Source organism: Diadema antillarum, unplaced genomic scaffold (genome assembly GCF_040938485.1).
Source record: "Diadema antillarum isolate AM-2024a unplaced genomic scaffold, OU_Dant_1.0 seq00001050_RagTag, whole genome shotgun sequence".
NCBI classification, from domain to species: domain Eukaryota; kingdom Metazoa; phylum Echinodermata; class Echinoidea; order Diadematoida; family Diadematidae; genus Diadema; species Diadema antillarum.
Genome location: NW_027271880.1, coordinates 82,224 through 103,273, shown reverse-complemented (window position 1 = coordinate 103,273; position 21,050 = coordinate 82,224). Strand labels below are relative to the sequence as shown.

Here is a 21,050-nt window from a genome sequence, read left to right as displayed (position 1 = left end):
ACAATTTCACCAAAGCTATATCCACAGTACGGACGACCTCACCATTCTCTGCAGCCATGATCTCGAGAGTTCGACAAACTCCAAGTCCGAAACGGGCTTCCTCTGGAATGCGAAGAGGACCGATATGCACTGTTTGAGTCGGGCGATGTCGGCCTGCACGGTGCTAGAATGAACGTCAGTGAGGTGGGCTGACAAAGAAACAAACGTGGCAGACAAATCTTTTCAAAAAATGAGCACAGGAAGTTGATGATAAAATCATCACGTGCACCGGACGCAGGAAGTTCCTCCAAAAATTAAAGTCACATGCATCAATAAACCAATTCAGTAATCTGCAACTCTGTTTGTGTCTGTACGTCTATTCTTGTCATCGGTAAATCAATCTACCATGTGTCTAAAAAAAAACTGTACACTTTTGATATGCCCGCCGAATAAAAAAAATATACAATACTGGCGGAAAGGTTTGTATGTATGGATAGCTTATGGACTCAACTTTCATATGACACCAAAAAGTCTGGAAATATTTCATGCTTAGATGAGCACTCTTCACTTTTGTAAAGGGTATGAAAATTAGGCTGCGCAGGAATTAGCCTTCCAATTTTGCGAGAGGTGAGTCTGTTGGAGCTTACAAAACTGAAGTTGATATGATAGGTAGGGATTATGTAACATTGAATATTCAATTATGGATTGTCAAAAAAAAAAAGAATGTCAAAGATGTCAGCTATCTATTCTTCAGGTCAATGGGTAACCTGAATAATAAGTAGCCAGTAGCTGTGACATTCATTGTTTCAACAAAATGTATTTGAATAATGAATTTACATAATCTCCATCTGGTTATTAAGTAAATCAATGAGCTATTCTACTAATCTGAAAATAACTGCAATGTGGGGCGAAGGTTTTCATTCAAGTCACAGATGTAAAAAATAAGAGTGTGTAGCATGGAAATTGCAACATGTACCATCACCTCATCCTGACTCACTGTCACATGAACACATCACTGAGTCTACCAGGGAAATTTGCAATGCTACAATAAAATAAATGCAACTGCGGTTTAACCATGCATAAAAGTTTGGTTTAATGAACCATAAAATTCACTCAGCAAACCCAAACTGATCACAATTTCATATCAACTTCAGTTTTGTAAGCTCCAACGGACTCACCTGTCGCAAATTTAAAAGGCTAATTCCTGCACAGCCTAATTTTCATACCCTTTACAAAAGTGAGCAGTGCTCATTCAAGCATGAATTATTTTTAGACTTTTTGGTGTCATATGAAAGTTGAGTCCATAAGCTATCCATACATATAAACCTTTCCCCCCAGAATCATATATTTCTCATTCGGCAGCCATTTCAAAAGTGCATAGTTTTTTTTTAGACACATGGTACATACATAGACAGGGGCAACAATGTGCCTCATCAGTCCAAGAGGAAGGCCATGTAAAAACAATGCCATGCGGGTCAAGCAAAGCCAATGCTCTGTCAAAGACAAACATCTTTACCAGTTATTGGCATAGAACTGCTGATCCCTCTGAATAGGTGTGAGCGATTTAACAGCTGATGTATGTAGCACTCAATCTGCAGACGAGACAGCTGGGCGGTGTATGTGACCAGCGCGTATGTCCCGTGAATGTGCTCCCGCAGTTTGTCGAGTGCGTGCTCTAGCGCGTGCATCTTGTCCTCCTGGTACTCAACTGTCGTAAATGTGTGTGTCGCCTTCACGTTGATGTCGTCTTGACACTGACCCTGCCATAACACAAAGGCAAAGAGAATTACACATTTCACTTTTTTTGTTTAATCTCTGATGAATCTGAGATGCTATCGACATGAAAATCAATGCAAAGATGGATAAATAGCATCAACGCTGCACAGCTCACCTTTACTTCATATGATTATGCTGCCATTTCTTTAAACTGATGCTCAATGATAATTAAGATCTACTCATATCAATATTTCTTTAAAAACGTAAATATCTGCTGTCAAAACATTTACAATACCACGGATGATAACACATTATAAGAGCTTTGAATTCTAACAACACATTCATCAGTTTACATTCCCTTATACAACTACCATATAACATTGTCAAATGCACCTGTATTTGCATAAAGTAGCAGTCTATTTATGATAAATATACAACAAATATAAATAAATGCAATACAAAAATGCAGGGAATTGGTCTGTCCTGCACGTAAGGTTGTGAATACATCTCTCTGAAGACATATACATATACAAAAAGGTAGGTGTCCCGAGTAGTCACTAGCCACATGAATACAGCATTGCACACAAACATGCTAAATTCCAGATTAAAAGGAAATACACGTAGCAACACCTTGTTGCAACAATACAATTTTACCATTCACCTTAGGTGGGCATTACAGACAAGTTTGATAGGATTAGCACATCCAGCTATAAATCAAACAAACAAACAAATATTCTGTACCTTGACTGGCACTTCTGTCTCCCGGAAGCTCCAAATCTCATCTTGACTTCTTGTGTACACCTCCCGAAACCCAGCAATCTCCGCCTTGATCGTCCCCACATTCAGTCTGGCCCTCAGGTAGTTGTTGACCAACTCATAGAATTCATGTTTGTCCACATAATTCCCCTACACAAAACACAGGCCGGAGGTGAGGGCCAGCTTCATCTTCATTATTGCAATCACTGGCAAGTGTGTTATGTTTACTTAATATGCACAAATTAATACACAGATCACGTTGTCAGGTTTTGTTTCAAAATGAGAAGGAGGAAAGTAATCCAAATGGATACTGTAAAAGAAGAGAGTTTTAAAGTGGAAGACAGCTGGTCAGAGGTAAATGGAATGGAAAATGCGTTCACCATACTCAGTGTCAGTTATGATGCGATGTGTGTATATTAAAATAATCACGTTGGTCATACAGTTTTGAAATTGCAGCAACATTCTTTGTCCACATTTAAGAAATACAACAAGAAAATATGTTACGTTTTTATCCATACAAAGACTCGATGCATTTTTTAGGATATGTAAGAGAACTACTTCCTTTCTGAACGTACAAAAATAATGTTTCCTCGAGAGGTATGAAATTCTGCAGTATTTCTAAAATCGGCATTTCTCTGCAATTCTGTGAAATGCTGCAGATGATGATGCTGAACCAAGCCTTCAGAACTGCCTCAACTGAGGCAGAGTTTTGTTGCATTGAAGCAGCTTACACTAGCTGAACTATTCACTGTGCACTGCATCTTTGTGTGCAGTTTTAGACAGATAGGAATTTTCTCTAGCATTCTATTTTCTCCTATCTTTTTGACTTTTAAATTGTTCAAAAAATAAGCTAGCACGACATAAAGTTGTACATGTAATCACACACACACACACATACACACACACACACACACACACACACAAACACAATCCCACGGAACTACATCCTCACCTTTACAAAGCTCTCCACAAACGCATCCTGAGTGGCAAGCATGCTGTTGGAGTAGTAATACCGTAGTTCCAGCCTGCTCATTGGCTGCATGGACTCCGGAGGCCACATCCCAGTCCTGAGCCAACCGGAAATTAGCCTGGGCTCCGCCCGCTTTACCGCTACCCTGGTCTCCTCGGCTTGTGATGGCTCCTCCTCCCTGGTTTGCTCCCCGGCTGCCACAGCAGAAAGAGGATCCTCCTCAGCTGAGACAGGGATCAGAGGAGCAGTTCCTGTCACCTTGGCAACTGTATCTTCACTTGACATTTGCTCCCGTTGCTCCTCAGTAACTGAAGCAAGAGGTGTTGCTTCTATAGGGGGAGCAGAGGCTCCTGAAGTGATGTCATCTTCGACTGGTGGGGCTGTTGCTTGTCCTGACGATAGAAAACAAGCTTTTGAATAGAATTTCAACAGGTAGCTGTGACCTAATTAAAACAACAGAATACTTCAAATGTACACACTGTACTACAAAGTATGAATAAGCACTGATGCTTCCAATGATGCCAATACTGTCACACAACAGATTAAATCAAATTGTAGAATGACAAGACGTGAAACATAATACAGTGTACCAACTTCACTGAATATTTGTAAACAAAAATATGAACTCTCAAACATAATGCCAGTTTCACTGAATTATTATTTGTAAACTAAAATATGAACTATGAACCCGACATAAATTATACAACATTCCCACATACAATGCACATGCACAATGTACAGTGTGTACATGTACTAGTAGGCATGTGTACATTGTACAGCATGTACTTGAAAAAGGTGTAGTTTCGTACGTGTAAGATTAGGCACACCTACTGAGTGAATGGATGCGCTCACTTCTTCCTAAAAATACACCAATGCATGCAGGTGTAATGTGTATCAAGCACTGAACTGAAACAGAATTCTCATGTGGGTGTTTGTAACACAGGGTAGAAATAGGGTAGGGATTTAATTTGCTGTTAGTGTACAGGTGAAGTTACTACAGTACCGGTACCAACTATTTTGTTATGTGTAGGCTTGGTACCACTGTACGGACTGCTAGGAACCGCCATTATCAATCAAACAATGATATCTTTTTTCCTTTTTTTTTTTGCAAGTGTACATTGATTACTGGATTTTTTTTTTCAGGTTATGCGAGTAGACAAATATTTGTGCAATTGCAGGTACTGAAGCCTGCTTGGCACACTGCAAAGAGCTTTGAGGATCTAACATTATTACCCAAGTCTGAACCAATTCCATCAGCTACAATAAGCAAGAGCCTTCTTTTTGTTGAGGTAAAGTTTTTCTACTGAATCTTCAAATGCAATTTGAACAGTAAAATTAACTCAAAGAGTACAATGTTTATGTTCTACAAAGTGTATAGTGTTATCTTTTAGTATGACTGGCTCCCATCTGCCACAAAAGTCTATACATTCCCGCCATACTATTTTATAGTTTAATGGCATAAACTGAATTCAGCGGTAAAGTAGATTTGAGGTACAATGTAGATGGGGGGGGGGGGGGGGTCAATGAAGCAAACATTTGAAATAGATTCACGTACCCACACAGGGCATAGGGCATCATGACACTTTGAGTGGTTGCCTCTGTTATTAAAGCATCTCTTTGTCTTGTGCACTCAACCATTCAGGCATTTGGTGCATCTGTATGCAACTATTTGGCATGTGACTACTATATCACATCAACTCTAAAAATAGTGCTTTTAAATCCCACTGCTGAGAATACCAAAGTCACCTAGAGTTAGAAGAAATTCTTTAAAAAGAAAGAAAAGAGTAAAGGTAATCTATAGTAAATTTCCATCTATTACAGAAAAAAACTAATACAAATCTTTTTTTGTCATGCATACACAGTAGGTGTGATACTACATTCATTCGCCAAAAATTAATAAATTTGAACAAACTGTCCAATTTTTCCTCAACTTTTCACTGATTTGTTCTACTAATATTGCTGCAATCACTCAATCCACATGTATAATATATTTTGGTTTCATTTCCCTTCAAAAATGACATAAATATGAATCGACTGACCTGCTGAAGATCCTGACTGGTCAACAGAATTTTCCCTGGACAATGACAGTACTTCAAACTCCTCTAGACTCTGCCCACCTAGAGACTTTGGTCCCTCCTTACCTTCAGGCACCAGCTCCTCAAACTGACCATCCTTGTCGGTCAGTTCCTCAGCTGCTGAGACCGCTCCGTCATGGTTGGCATCAACGGGTTCCTCCGGTGCAGCATCTGCCGAGACAGCTTCCCCATCTGATGCGCATAGAGTCCCGCTGTGACTGACACCCTGTTCCACCTGTACTCTGTCTTCCACAACTTCTCCGACATTAGTTTCACTTTCTGCAGTCATTGAGCCTTCCACAGGCACAGCCAGTTCTTCCCTGGTGTCGCCAGCTGCAGTTTCACACCCCTCTACACCAACAAGAGATTCGCTCGCTTCTTGAAATTCTTCTTCTTCCTCCTCTTCTCTATCACAGACCTTAACATCTAGTGACCCACCACTATCTTTTACATCCCCACTGCAGTATTCTCCCGGTGGCTTTTCAACATCACCACTCTCTCCTCCCTTTGCTTTGACTGATGTCTGACCATCATCACCATCTCCTTCCAATTCAGGCGGCGTCCCTTCACGAGTTGTTTGAGGTTCACCGTCTGCCACATCATCTGCGTTCACATCCTTGTCGGCAGTTTGGGAAGATTCCTCCTGCTCACCAACCTTTGTCCGAGCAGCAGGGACAGTTTCACCTTCAGCTTGGGAAACGACAGAAGCATCCGCCTTCAATTCCTGCTCTGTAGCTCCTACATCTTGTTCTGCATCCCTTTGCTCTTGATCTGCCGTCAGTCCTATTTTGGAGTCCAGTGGGGATTCATCAAGCGGAGTGGAAGCTATTGTCTTACTCTTGGAAGCCTATGAAAAGGAATTTAAGCATTACACAGATTTTACATGAGAAAATTAAACATCAGTTTTTGCACACTTACAATTCACATTCCACTTTATTGAGCTTTGGAAATTCACACAGAGGTACCAAGTAATAATGCTTCGTGCACAAAGTAACAGGGGTTTATTAGTACTTTATCACAAGGAACTGTACCTGATGAGCAAGACTGCCATATGTGCCTCTTTATCCTGAAAATTAATATTATTACTATCACATATGATGGTCAACTTAGAGTTCTTAATGGAAAGATTTGAACTACTGTATACGCCAAATATTTGGCAAGTCTAATTTCTTCCTTACAATTTGGCAAGTGGTTAAATTTGCAATTGTAGAGTACAGTTTTGAATGGAGGAATACATGCGTCCACTGTTGGGAAGAGAGTTGATATTTTCATGTTTTGACATTTGCAAATAGCACCTGGCTCGCGAATTCACAAAAATGAAAGCCTTGCAAAATATTTGGCGCATACAGTAAATTTATGTGTCCCCTCCACACTCATCTTGCCATACCATTCTAATCTACCCTACCCTTGTTAGCTAACATAACATTCACAGTCCTGTCGCTGTACAGAAGTCACATCTGGTCGGGCTAGCTAACACACAGATGCACACTGTCTCTCCCTACTTGCCAAATGTGCATGCATCTGTACATTAAAGCTAACATGGGTCATGGGCAGGGTAGCCGAGCCTAGATAATCTAGGCAGAGGATGCAGTTATTTTCTTTGCTGTTACGCAAAACGTCTGATGCACAGAACTCTTACAACTAGTATGCGGCGAGACTATTGTCTTTGCTACGCGATGCGTCAGATGCAGCAAGATTACGAACTGCAGATGCATGCAAAGCATCCACTGCCTGTATCCATTCATCCGGCTGTATTAAAAAGTATATGATTGCTACTTCAAGCTGTTATATCTTTAATGTGAATGAATTGATTTGACAAAGTCAACTCTGATAATTTTTGGATTGGTCCCAACTAGATCTATGACAATGCCTGAACTCGCCACAAGAGTGTAAATATTCTAGTATTTTGTTTCAAATGGAGCAAGTGGTACATAAATTAGACATAGAAAACTAAATTTTTGACACTTTTATCTTGGTGCAAAATTGTTGTTGGGTATTTAGACCGTGAAAGCTAAAAGTTACATGCAACTTTCTAATAAACTTCATATCATGATGTTAGATTGAACACTCTTACAGTATTTAACTTGTTAAGTGTTGGGTAACAACTGAAATATTTGTTCTAACCTTCTTCTTTGTTCTCTTCTTCGGTCGAACCGCTTCAGCCATCATGAAACTGAAAGTGAGTGTGCGCTGTGCACTACAGCAGCATTTGTCTCCGATAGGATAGTAAATTTATTGAGCTATCAAATCGGTAGTGCAGTAACAGAAACACTTGCACTGCACTTTGTACTAGAAATGTGGGTATTCTAGAATCTTGATCTACTAAATCTAGATCCTCTAAAGTCTACTTCCAATGACTGTTCCAATATTACTGACTCGACACCACTGGCACTGCCACACTATCACTGGATCGTCAATACAAATGTTCGTCAACAACAAAAAGTTCAACTTCATGACACTCGCACAGTCAGTAACTAATCAACATAACACCCGTGCACCCTCCCGCTCCAGCTCCATCCAGTAGAGGCAGCTCCAGTTCTGGCTTGCTGAAACTTTTTTGTCACCAGATACGCTGTTGTTTAGGCCTTAGGTGAGAATTCTGTCAGCTCATCTCTCTGGTTGAGTCGTGGCTGCAACCCTATATACAACAGGCATCACTATCACACGGTCATCGATCACCTCCATTCACAAAACAAGGTTCGGTTGGTCAACGCATTGTGTCTGATGGCAAAATGGCAAACTACTGGTAAACTACTCGGTACTGTGTGTGGTGGCTCTGGAGCTGCACAAACACTACCCTCGAACCTCGTTGTAATGCAATACATATTACACATCAACACATCACAGGAGAGCTAGAGAGAGTGGCCGTGGGAACACACTCGGCATTTCCCCGTGTCCGTAGTGTAGCTAGCTAGCTCACAGCGGACGAGCGCTTTTGCGATGTCGTGACTTATCAGAGCGCGTGACCCTTATGAGTGGGAGAGTATTTCTATATTCCTTGTTGAAATATATAATTAAAATATATTGATTACTTTGTAAATGAGATACATTTATGAATCAAAATGTGAAATATTGACACGGGAATTTGATGAAAATCTGTGATTTATATCGATTATATACGTGTTTAGTCTGTATGTTTACAAATTGGCAAATTAATACTGTAAACAAATTAAGGGGAATCCCCTGCATTTTGCTAACAGATATTTTGATGGGATACTGATCCTCATTACATTCTTCCTTTTTTCTTCTTCTTCTTCTTCTTTTTAATGGCTAGTGACTTTGGGGAAATGGCTAGTAACTTCGGGCAAATGGCTAGCAACTTCGGGAAAAAGACGTTCTTCGGCAAACCCGCTAACTTGTACTTTGGAGTCTGAGTTTATAAAATAGTACACTGTGTATTCATTCTAAGTACCTATCGATAGTAATGATCTCCCTTGAATACTATTACTATATGTCGGCTGTATGTCCAAGTTGACCGAAAGATCGGTCTGTATCTGGTCGTCGGGGATATGTTCCGTGGAGACTAGTGCGTCTGGCTTCACGGATCCCCTCCTATACGGACGAGAGCGATAACGTCAAAAATATAAGACTCCTCCGGACAGACGGATCTTTGACTTTCTGTTTAACGTCCAAGATGAAGACCCTCCGAAATGTTACTTATTTCCCGCGTTGATGTAAGGATGATTGGTTGTCATTCTTATCTTCATTTTTCTGTAATGACTAACACTGCTATGGATGATACTCGAGTTTTAGTTGATCAGTTACCACGTCCGTTGAGAAAAAGACTCGTTGAGCTTGGTTTGTAATTCTCTAGTAGACGTTCAACGTCTTTTCGCACGGCGGGACTGTTTGAAAGTAATGATTTGATTTACTAGTATCTCGGTAACGGGAAATTATAACAATAATACCTGCAGCCCATGTGGGTATTCCAGAAAACAAGTTGTTGTTGGTTTTTTTTTTAGTAACTCGTGATGATTGACTGAAAAGATTTATTGTAACACTAAATGTTTGTCAGTGGTGTACGTTAGCACGCCGTTCTGTCCTGTTCGCGTCGCTTTTCTTAATACTCTTTGTGTCTTGCCCATTATGTCAATACTTTTCAGAGTTTCCTTGTTTGTTTGATTGTTTCATTTTCCATCTGATGAGATGACTGAATAGCCCATATTCACCTGAATTAGCTGGTCTTCCATGGGATCCAAGTTGATGTGAGGCGGGACCACTTCATCTGGTTATGCACCCTGCTCTTTGAAATGAAAGAATGAAGCGGGAACTTATGCTTACATGAGTTGTGACTCTCTCACACATGGGATTTCCATAAATGTCCCCTCTGAGGGACAGAGTGTTTTGCCGCTTACTAGAGGGGATGGTATGATTACACACGATATTGCTCAGTTAGACTCGGGCATCGAACTCGGGTCCTTTGGCTCTGGAGGGAGACGCGCTACCGACTGAGCAAAGTGGCCGTCCTTGTAATTCTTTTTCTGTCATTCACCATCAAAGTAAATATTCTCACCCGAAGCCGGGTGACATAGACGTTTGTTTGTTTGTTTGTTTGTTTTTTTTTTTGCTTCGTTTTTTTTTCTGATATCAAGAAGTTTGCCATCAGTCTTTATTTGCGATAAATGTTTTTTTTTATTTCAGCGTTACAAAGTTTCCAATCGTTCTTAATGTATATTCATGATATAATAATGCTAATAATGATAGTAATAATAATTGTAATTATAATAATAATGATAACAATAATATATATATATGTATATATGATTATATATATATATATATATTTATATATATGATATTATATGAAGAAAGCGATGACTATAACCTGTTTGGTGCTTTGTTTCTCAACGCATGCGCTTCGGTGACTTGTCTCAGTCAGTATAGCGTGTCTGCCTCCTAATCCAAAGAACCCTAGCAGGGGCGGATCCAGGGAGGACCGCAACCGGCGCACGCCCCCTTTATTTTTTGTTGAAACAAAAGAAATAAAAAGAAAGAAATGGGGGAGGGGTGCGTGCGCCCCCCTTTAATTTGGTAAACGCGCCCCCTCTTTACGGAATTCCTGGATCCGCCCTAGTTCCCCGGCAGAATTGAACCAATTACCATAGAGTTACCTTCCCTTCAGCGATAGAAAATCCATGCCAATGACATCTGTATACCCCAGCTGCCCCTCAGAGGGTTTGGGTAATAATAAGTCGTCAATTTAAACATCAAAATGTTTGACACTGCTACCTTTTTACAACTGCATTTTAACATTATTCAGTCATTTGCATGGGATATTATGATTCACCACTGTTACCATATAATTATGCGATTTAAAATGTCTAAACTTATCATTTGCATTACGCTTTAATTGTCAAAATTACCGTAAAAGTGCATCGTATAATGTAGATCGCCTCGGTGTGGCCTCTTCCGTTACCTTTCATGTTTCGTTATTTTTTTTTTTTTAAATCTACATCCAGTGTCGTGGGACATACATTTCTTTATGGTCTTTGTATCTATTAGTTTTTGCATTATTCGAGGGTAAAAATCTTAACAAAACATACGCTGATTTAAAAAAAAAATACATTCAACGACATAAAAAAAAAATTTTTATCCAATGAGAAAGGAAGCAGTTATTCGAGCAATGAATTCGAAAAGATCGCCAATTCAGCTTTGTCCTACACGGGGTTCGTGATTGATGTTACGAATTATATGTATTCATAACAATAAAAGCAGTAGATTAAAAGAAGATGCTACGACTTACAAAACAATCGAACAAAACCCAGTATTCATGCAATACATTACCCTTAGAATTAACAAAAATAAGGAAAAAATGAAATTGATTTATGGGCGAAAGATGACACACTATGGGGAAAAGGGTGGTTATCATATCGGGGAGCAGCTTGATAGAAAAAAAAAATAGGTAAATAAAAAATAAGTAATCAAAAATAAATAATTACACTATAAAATAGTCCGTCCTTGGCTAACATCTTGTTTGCGTCCAAGTAGCTTATTTGTGCACTGGAACAGTTCACGTGGGTTGGACTTGTGCTTGTCAATGAATGATGTGTAGAAGTCGTGCCGTGCAGCGCTCATCACATTATTTGCGCATGTTCTCTTCTCCTTATATTCAGCAAGATCAGTGTCAGAACGTGTGCGCCTCCATTCACGCTCAGCTCGTCTCTTGAGCCTTTTAGCTGTCTTCACATCATTGTTGTATGAAGGAACAAGATTGTGCGATGAGATCTTCTTTGTCAAGAGGGGAACGTGATCATCCAGGGCTTGTGACAAGGTTGCGTTCGCAGTCAACAAGTTCATGTAGATCCTTCGGAGTGTCAGTGCAAAGTCTGGATGAACGTAGGTCATCTTTCAATGAATCCAGGTCTATAGACTTTAATTTCCGATATGAAGATAGAGCCATATTCAAGCTCTCATTACACCCGAGTATATAGATGGGCATATTGAGAAAAATAAAAGGATTCTTTCCAGTGCGGAGGTGATTATGAATATTCATGAAGTATTTTGCTAACCGTGACGGGTGCACGTCATGAGACCGACACCCACGAGTCATACAGCCTACGAGTTATACAGCCCACGAGTCATATACAGCTCATGAGTTTGACAATAAGCAAACAAGGCCCAAGAGACCGACACATTAATACATTGTTGTATCTGTCGAACTCGTAGGTTTTTTTTACCTAGTGTCAGTCTCATGGGCTTTATTTGCCTAGTGTCGAACTCATGGGCTGTAGGACTCGCGGGCTGTATGACTCATGGGTGTCGGTCTTGTGGGATGCCCCCCCCCCCCCCGTGACATTCAAAATCATAATACCATCACTTGCAAACAGTTCCCAGCCTAATCTGGTATATAGGTCACTGCACTACCTCACTCCTTTCTTTTTTTCTTTTTCTTTTTTGTATTTACGTTTTATTTGATTTTCATGATTCATACAAATAACATAACAATCAAGTGTAAAATTACAACTGAGAATACAATAAAATTAAAACTATATGAATTTAGCACTATAGCTTACTCCTGATAAGTATGTTTCCACATATTAAAGGCGTTATATTTAGCTTTATAGATGTTCCACAATATCGTTATTATCCCCTCAATCACCATTTAAGAAGTAGCGTTGCATTATAAACTACTTCCAAATATTAACTCATTCGAACACACATATCATCTATATGTAGACTCCAAGTACTGATCCAGTAACATTTGATGATTTTTCATAGATTGTGTATGACACATACATTCCCCACACTTTCAAAGTTAATTCCTTACATTTTGTCAACATCATTTGAGAACAAAGTATACTGTATATGCCAGGCGCGCCGGAAGCAGTTTTGGATTGGGGGGGGGGGGGGCAAATATTGGAGGGGGCTCACGATAGACCATACATATGTTACACAATATACACATACACACACACACACACACATACATATATATAATGTGTACAATGGCGTACCATGGGTCGAGACATTGGGGGGGGGGGGCACCTTGTGGAAGAGCAATTTTGAGGGTGTGTATGCTTGTGCGTGTGTGCGTGCGCTGTCAGTCTGCAAACTTAATGGGACTACAATACATTACGGAATGTGATACATTCAACAACGCAGTCATTGAGCAACATTGTAAGTTTTCCTTACATGGATTATGGAATGACGGTGTGAAACGACAAGCACTGTCAGCAACATCAGGAGAATTGCATAACAATAAAATGCGAGCGAGCGGAGCGAGCGAGCTTGAAAATTTTGACATTTTACAGTCCCAAAACTGCCGTTAATTTGTAGCTATCTTTCGCTTTGGAAATTAAGGGGGGCGCACCGGGCGCAACTGCTGGCAATTACTGGCAGCAACATTAGGAGAATGGCATAACAATGCATTCAATGCGAGCGAGCGAAGCGAGCGAGCTTGAAAATTTTGACATTTTACAGTCCCAAAACTGCCGTTTGTAGCTATGTTTTTCGCTTTGGAAATTAAGGGGTATGGGCGCACCGGGCTCAACTGCTGGCAATTACTGGCAGCAACGTTATGAGAATGGCATAACGATTAAATGCGAGCGACATTTTACAGTCCCCAAACTGCCGTTTGTAGCTATATTTTTTTTCGCTTTGGAAATTAAGGGGGGGGGAGGGGGTGCGGCCCAGGCGCAACTGCTGGCAATTACTGGCAGTAACATTCTCTTTTACAATGGCATAACGATTAAATGCGAGAGAGATTGAAAATTTGGACATTTTACAGTATAAAAACTGCCGTTTGTAGCTATACTTTTTTTCGCTTTGGAAATTAAGGGGGGGGGACGCACCGGGCGCAACTGGTATGCTGGCAATTACTGGCAGCAACATCAGGAGAATGGCATAGCGATTGAATGCGAGCGAGCGGAGCGAACGAGCTTGAAAATTTTGACATTTTACAGTCCCAAAACTGCCGTTTGTAGCTATATTTTTTCGCTTTGGAAATTAAGAAGGGGGGGGGGGGGGCGGTGCGGGCGGGGGTTAAAACTATTTTCCGGGAGCGCTATACCTACGTCAGGTGTCACGTTAGTAACAACTAGCGTTGGAAGAGGGACGTATGGAAGATTTTTTTTTTCTCAAAGGGGGGGGGGGGGGGGTGCACACGTATAAAATTACAAAACAAAGAAGAATTTTAAAAAAAGTTGCTTCAAAAGGAGGGTTGGCATGGGCCAGTAACTTGTTGTGCCCGCCTCTAAATCCGCCAGTGCTTAAAGCTAACATTTTGATATTTACACGATTTTCCATAGCCAAAGGCCTCTAAAAACTGCAACGGTTACCGTTGAATGCGGTTGAGATCATCTGCTCACGCGCAACGAAAAATGAATGTCTAAACATTTATGAGAGTTAGAATTAGGCTACTAGTCTTAGCTAATGAATTTCCCTATTTGTATTTTATTTATATATACATGTATATATATATATATATATATATATATTTTTTTTTTTTTAATGTATCTATTTATTTATTTTTCATTTTTTTCGGGGGGGCTTTTTTGGGGGGCAAAAATGCGTTTTGCCCCCCCCCCCCCTGCCCCCCCCCCACTTCCGGCGCCTATGGTATATGCTGAGACAGTTTTATCACAATTGAATCTCAAATTAGAGTTTACACAACCACGTAAAAATCCTTAAATTAAATCCTTTAATTAATTGTTGCTCACGATTTAGATTACCGTGCCATCGGCGTCTCCAGATAGCGCGCAAAACAATGATTCACATCTTTATTTTCAATTCAATTCGATTCAATTCAACTGCACTTTATTTCCATAAATCAAAACAAAAAGAAATACATTGCACAGAGTATACATTTGTCAATTCATATTATTGGACAATTTGAAAAAAGTACAAGTCATAAAGCAATACAAATATATATTATGGACAATTACATATCGAGAAAAAATGCACACTCTGCAATGGCAAAAAAAAAATGAATAAATAAAACGATGGAAAAGAGTGATCCACTGAAATGAGGAGCTTGTATTCAGACGCCGTCACTAGAAATAGACAAATACAAATTATATATATATATATATATATATATATATATATATAATGCAAAATTAATCTAAATGTGTACCGTTAAAGCATTTGATAATTGACGTGTTTATTATGATGTTAATTATATAAAACATATCGTGGAAAGTATACTGAATACTTGGTCGTCAATATTGTATTAAACAAGATTAGCCTCGAGATAAAGTCTTGATGGATGACATAAAGGATATTCGAGTTAATTGACGTCTATGAGTAGCCACGTACAGATATCAGACTATCAGTGAGGTATTTATGTGCAAACCGTAACAAAGTGTCCACTTATACACCGGTATGCCATGCAGAAAGTTCATTCAAAAGAATGGGAAGCCCAACAGCGTCAAATGCCTTAAAAGGAACACCAGACCAGTCCAAAGTTAGTTTGAAAAGAAAGAGGAAAATTTCACGAGCACAATGGTGAAAGTTTGATTAGAATCAGTTAAAAAATAATATCGTGAAGCATCGCATTTCTTCACTGCAGATCTTAAACAGTCGGTGTAATAAATTAATATGCAAATATAGTGAGTTGATAATGTCAACACCTCACAACTTACCGTTTATAATTTGTACACAATATCTTGACATTTTTATTTCTATTTGTATTTATTTATTTATTTATTTATTTGTTTGTTTATCTATCTATTCATTTATTTATTCATTTATCATATTTGTGTTAAGACGCGATTAGGCCACAGTCTCAAATCCTAATATATATCGTCGGTGTTTTCACGAACCGACGCTATTTCGATTTTGGTCAAAATTTTCAAAATCGAGATATTCGTACCAAATGAAAGTGCTTTTAAAACTCTACCAAATCCCCAAATTTTAGATCACAAAATTAATTAGTCTTAATTTTATCAAAGAAAGAAAAAAACGACGGTACTCGAAATATCGAGAAATTGAGAAAAAGGGGTTTCACGAACCGACGCAGGAAAGATACGCCGGTTCGTGAAACCCGAATTGCTAGGGTGAAGAGCAATGCGGGTTTTACGAACCGTCGCAGTTGCATTATTTTGAGCTTTGTTCAACTTACTGGCCTAGAATTAGGTTTTGGCCCTAATCCAGATCTCAGAGTGAGAACCAAACCTTCTGAAAGATGAATGACGACCTAAGCCAGCCCACTGTCCACGAGTGAAGTGAATGGTAAGCTATAATCCTATTAAAATCATGCTCAAAATAACAGTTTCAGTTGGACTACCATAACCATTAATTGCGGTAGAGTGTAGTCCCATGTATTCAATCGCGTGATGCTTATGAAGCCTAGTCTGTAAACGCCATCCAATTTCAAATTAGATCCCAAATCATATTATTTATAGTTTCTTTTCAACTTATGTCGTTACTTCTGAGACTACTGAGTACTGTAGTCGTAACGTCTGTGTGCAAGACATGCAAGATGTCAAAGTCTCGAAGACACTCATGGCTATGCCTTGACTTGAGTTGAAAATGAAATCATGACTTGACATGAGATTGACTAAGTAGGCCTACTAAACTAAACAAAAAGTAAAAAGTCTAAAAGTAAAACTCAAAGGAAGAGTAAAGAATAAAGTTAGACATGTTACACTTTAACTTTCAAGTTTAACTATTAAGTCTAAGTTAAGACTTTACTTGTAATACCAGTTACTAAAACTAAGATCAGCTGAAGTCTAAGACCAAGTCAAATTAACACAGAGTCTATAGTCTAGCTCTAGATCTACATCTAGACTAGTGGTAATAGTAGGTAGAGTCCACCCTTTTTTTCCCCCAATTTTTACTGGTCCATTCCTGAAAAAGTTACTGGTCAGTGTCCAACAGTGATTTTTCCTGGTCAGGGACCGTCGGACCAGTGCCAGTGTGCAGCGTTGGTGTAGATGTCATCTATGACAGTATGTGGTCTAGTGATACTACCTAAACACTACGAGTAGTTTACAGGTTAGGTGGCTTTCCTGTACAGTGCAGTGTTAGTATACTTGTGAATTCAGCCCTAGTACCGTACTGTGTGTAGATATGTGACATTATACGTTAGTTCGAGTGGAGTACCTTTGAAGCACAGCGGTGGGGCTTTTTTTCCCTAAAACTTGTGAATGCGGCCCAACCAAATGGCGTTTACATATTTACGCGTGATTGATAGTGATACAGTAGCGCTGTCGATTTCCACAGCAGCCATACATAATCTTTTGTCCTTTCTTCTTTCCTTTTTTCCCTTTGTTCTTTCACCCTTTTTATTCTTGGAATCGAAGGACTTCTAAGAAATGTCCCTCGACTGATTTAACCAGGACTCTTGAGTCCTGGTAAACCTAACCTAACCGAGCAACCGTTAACGTTTGTTAGGCCTAACATAACAGTAACACTGACTTAGCCCTGTATTGACTTTGTCTTTGGCCGACTTACTGAGATGGCGAGTCTAACTCTTTAACGTTAGTCTAAACGTAGTCGTTAGATCTGTCAGTGTCAGTGTCACCGGTTATTGTATAATGGTACCATCTCTAACGTACGTTAACAAGTTGATGTTAGTTATCTATGTCAACTTACTGATTCAGTAATAGTGGTACTGTCATCCTGTTGGATATCGCCGCAATATCATCCGTGACGTGTTAATTTCGTGTCACAAAGACAAAAGTTGCCAAGATGTAATAGTATTAGATGTCTAGATCTAGATGTAGTCTAGATCTATAATATAAATTCTGTGTGCCACTGGTAACTTAAAAGTGAAAGGTCTAGACTTCACTTAGTCTATAATTAGACCAGACATTCATGAGGCAAAGGCCTATTTAGTAGATCTATTCTTATTCTATTTTAACGTCAATTCCTACTAACTCGCCACGTGTTATTCCTAAGGCCAAGGACTTCCGGGTTAGTGATATTTTTTTTTTCATAAATACCAAACAGCAGACGTGTTTCATTTGCATTCTTGCACAGACTTCATGAAAATATGTGCAGTATCAAAGAAATATGATGCACATGACAATGCCAGTGTTTTATAGGTGAATGGTTAATACCTTTAAAAGCTGAATGATAATGTAGAGTCTAGGTGTAATTAAGATGTTACAGTCTCTGATAAGAAACAGGTTTGATTGTCATAGACTGTTTCCCAAATGCAGGTACATGTAGTTATATTCAGCTATTTCAATGCAATGCCGTGTTTACAAATACATGTAGATTTATATTCATGTGAATGATAATTCAATTTCTACATGAGACTTACTAAGTGCTAAACATAATATCTTGCATCAGTAAAATGTGTAAATGACGAGACAATTTGAATATGCATCAAATACGAACAGCAGCATTTTTTGACATTCTTTGATCCTGCATAGGCCTACCATTTTGTTTTATGTTTAATATAAATAGAGCAAAATAATTTCAACTTCAGTTTTGTTGGCTGATTTTTTTTTTCTTCTCAAAATTAAAGTTGTATCTTGTACCATGATGTTTGATTTTAATCAAAAGTTCTTAATTTCTTTCTTTTCTTTCAGATGACTGGTGCCATGTAGTAGCGAAGAACTGGACTGTCTCAGAAAAGAAAAGGAAAAGTACAGGGTCGTGTACATCACCAACGGATGTGAATACAATGGTAATGTAGAGTCTAGGTCTAATTATGATGTTAAAGTCTCTGATAATAAACAAGTTTGATTGTCGTAGACTGTTTCCCAAATGCAGGTAGTAATATTCAGCTTTTTCAAAGCAATGCCTTGTTTACAAGGACATGTAGATTTATTCATGTGAATAATAATTTAAATTCTACATGAGACTTACTAAGTGCTAGTCATAAGATCTTGCATCATTAAAATATGTAAAAGGCGAGACAATTTGAATATGCATCAAAGACGAACAGCAGTATTTTTTTGACATTCTTTGATCCTGTGTACCGTTTTGTTTTATGTTTAATATAAATAGAGCAAAATAATTTCAACTACAGTTTAGTTGGCTGATTTCTTTTTCTCAAAATGACAGTTGTATCTTGTATCATGATGTTTGATTTTAATGGAAAGTTCTTAATTTCTGTCTTTTCTTTCAGATGACTGATGCCATGCAGTAGCGAAGAGCTGGACTGTTTCAGAGAAGAAGAAAAAAGTACAGCATCGTGCTGATCATCAAGGAATGTGAATACAATGGCTTAGGAAAGAAGACAATCTACAGATAGGATAGAAGGGAGAAATTGGGATGAAGGGCGACAACATAAGGACGGTATATCTATAGTGAAATGTGATTGTAAAGTGGAAACATGAAAGGAGATCCTAAGATTGAAGGTGAAAACAATGCATTCCATTCTGTGATGTCGTAATTACAATTTTGCTACACTTTAATAACACTACAGAGAGACATTTATATCAAGGAAAGCTTCATGTGGATATGGAATGTTAGATTTTTTTAAGTGTTCATTGGTATGTATTTCATGATAATAAATCTTGAAGGTTTTGTGTGGTAATCATAACCTTGTGATAAATCTTGATAGATTTTGCACATTGGCAATATTTAGATGATGCTGTAATCAGATTAAGTTCTATTCTCCTTTATTCTTTTATTTATTATTTTGTTGTCTTCAACCCACTTTGAATGTGTCACGTATGATTCTTATAAACATGGGAACATGCACTCCATGTAACTGATGGGACTTATAACAAATTGACATAACTATTCGACCATCACTAGACAGTTCTGTTATAAGATGTTCTTTATTTAACTAAAATTGTAAATTATGATACGTGTATGTTCCCATGCAAACTCACAACAAAATACAGAAATATGATTTCTTTTAATAATAATTCATTATGTCTCTAAATTTACAATTAAAGAAAGTGATTGCAATAACGATGTCAAACATTGTATATTAAAATAATAGATTATTCATTTGTCTCCATCCGTAGTAACGCAGGCAACTGCAGTGTGCAGTTTGTAGGCTGCTGTGAAAAAAAAAAATCACAGGCAGCCCAAGCAGGATTCGAACCCACGACCTCTGGATTACTAGACCAGCGTCATAACCACTAGACCACCGAAGTGCCCTGGCGCTACCTTTACACATGAATAATAAAGTATAGAAGGGCTTGGGGGCGCTTCGAAGTTTACTGCTCTTATTGAATATGTACATGTCATTTGCAACTCAACTAAAGATGATTAAACACACTGAAATTCTTACTTTAAATGATATTCATAATCTGTTTTTTTTTCTTTAATAGCTTGGGATGTACACTTTATACACTGTATCGGTCTACATTTTGCCTACAATATGGAATTCTTTACTTCGAGACGTTTGTTTTTAACAAACAAAAAATTAAGAGTCCTTTAAAGGTGCTGTAAAACAGTGGTGATTGTTTGTTTGTTTTTTGGTGGGGGGGGGGGGGGGAGGGAGTCAAATTAGCCTTGGCCCCTCTCCGCCGTCTTTTTTTTTTCCTTTAGCTGCATTTTTTTTAGTCATCACATGAAAATTCGTCTGCATCCACCCCGTAGTTTTGCTGATGACCTTTCTTTTTAATTATTTTAGCCACACACAATTTTGGCCGAATTTCCCCACCCCTCTGGTGAATTTGCTAGTACATGTACAAAAACACATTCTCAGAATGTGTTTATACATGTAGTACTGGTGGATCAAGGATTCACAGGGAGGGGGGGGGGGGGGTCGGCCAAAATTTCTCTTTTCTCATATGTAACAAGCCTACGGGGCGAAAGGCTGATATCATGGGCTTTCTACACACATTGTTAGGTGCTAATTATTGGTTAACATGAGCACGATCATTTATGTTGTGATTAATTTGTTTCCTTATATATGTATGACTTCTATTAGAGACTTAATTGGCTTGGCACTCCTTACATCGACCTATTTTAGACACCCATTTCCTTCTCTCTCTCGTGCTTTTTCTCTACTGTCCTGTGAATAGTGTAACTACATGTACATGCAGTACCTCTTCTCTTTTGTATGATATACATCAAGTTTTTATCTGAGCATATGGGTGTTGCAGCACTCTCAAGCTTCATGCATACGCAGCAACATCTTTTTGTGTTCATATACATAGTTATGCTTGATATATTGATTTGAGAATGTTATTCTTTCT

At 38.7% G+C, this 21,050-nt stretch overlaps 1 protein-coding gene across 1 annotated transcript in view; it reads right to left on the bottom strand.

The window, feature by feature from the left end:
• LOC139743110 (ectopic P granules protein 5 homolog) overlaps positions 1–11,841 on the bottom strand; it is a 59,566-nt gene extending 47,725 nt beyond the window's left edge. Inside the window, exons 1-6 of the mRNA XM_071653615.1 lie at positions 11,464–11,841; positions 5,461–6,343; positions 3,404–3,813; positions 2,437–2,601; positions 1,496–1,739; positions 43–188 (exon numbers count right to left, since the gene is read on the bottom strand). Of these exons, the coding sequence (XP_071509716.1) occupies positions 43–188; positions 1,496–1,739; positions 2,437–2,601; positions 3,404–3,813; positions 5,461–6,343; positions 11,464–11,841 (2,226 nt within the window). The remainder of the gene's footprint in view (positions 1–42; positions 189–1,495; positions 1,740–2,436; positions 2,602–3,403; positions 3,814–5,460; positions 6,344–11,463) is intronic.
• Positions 11,842–21,050: the final 9,209 nt, after the last annotated feature.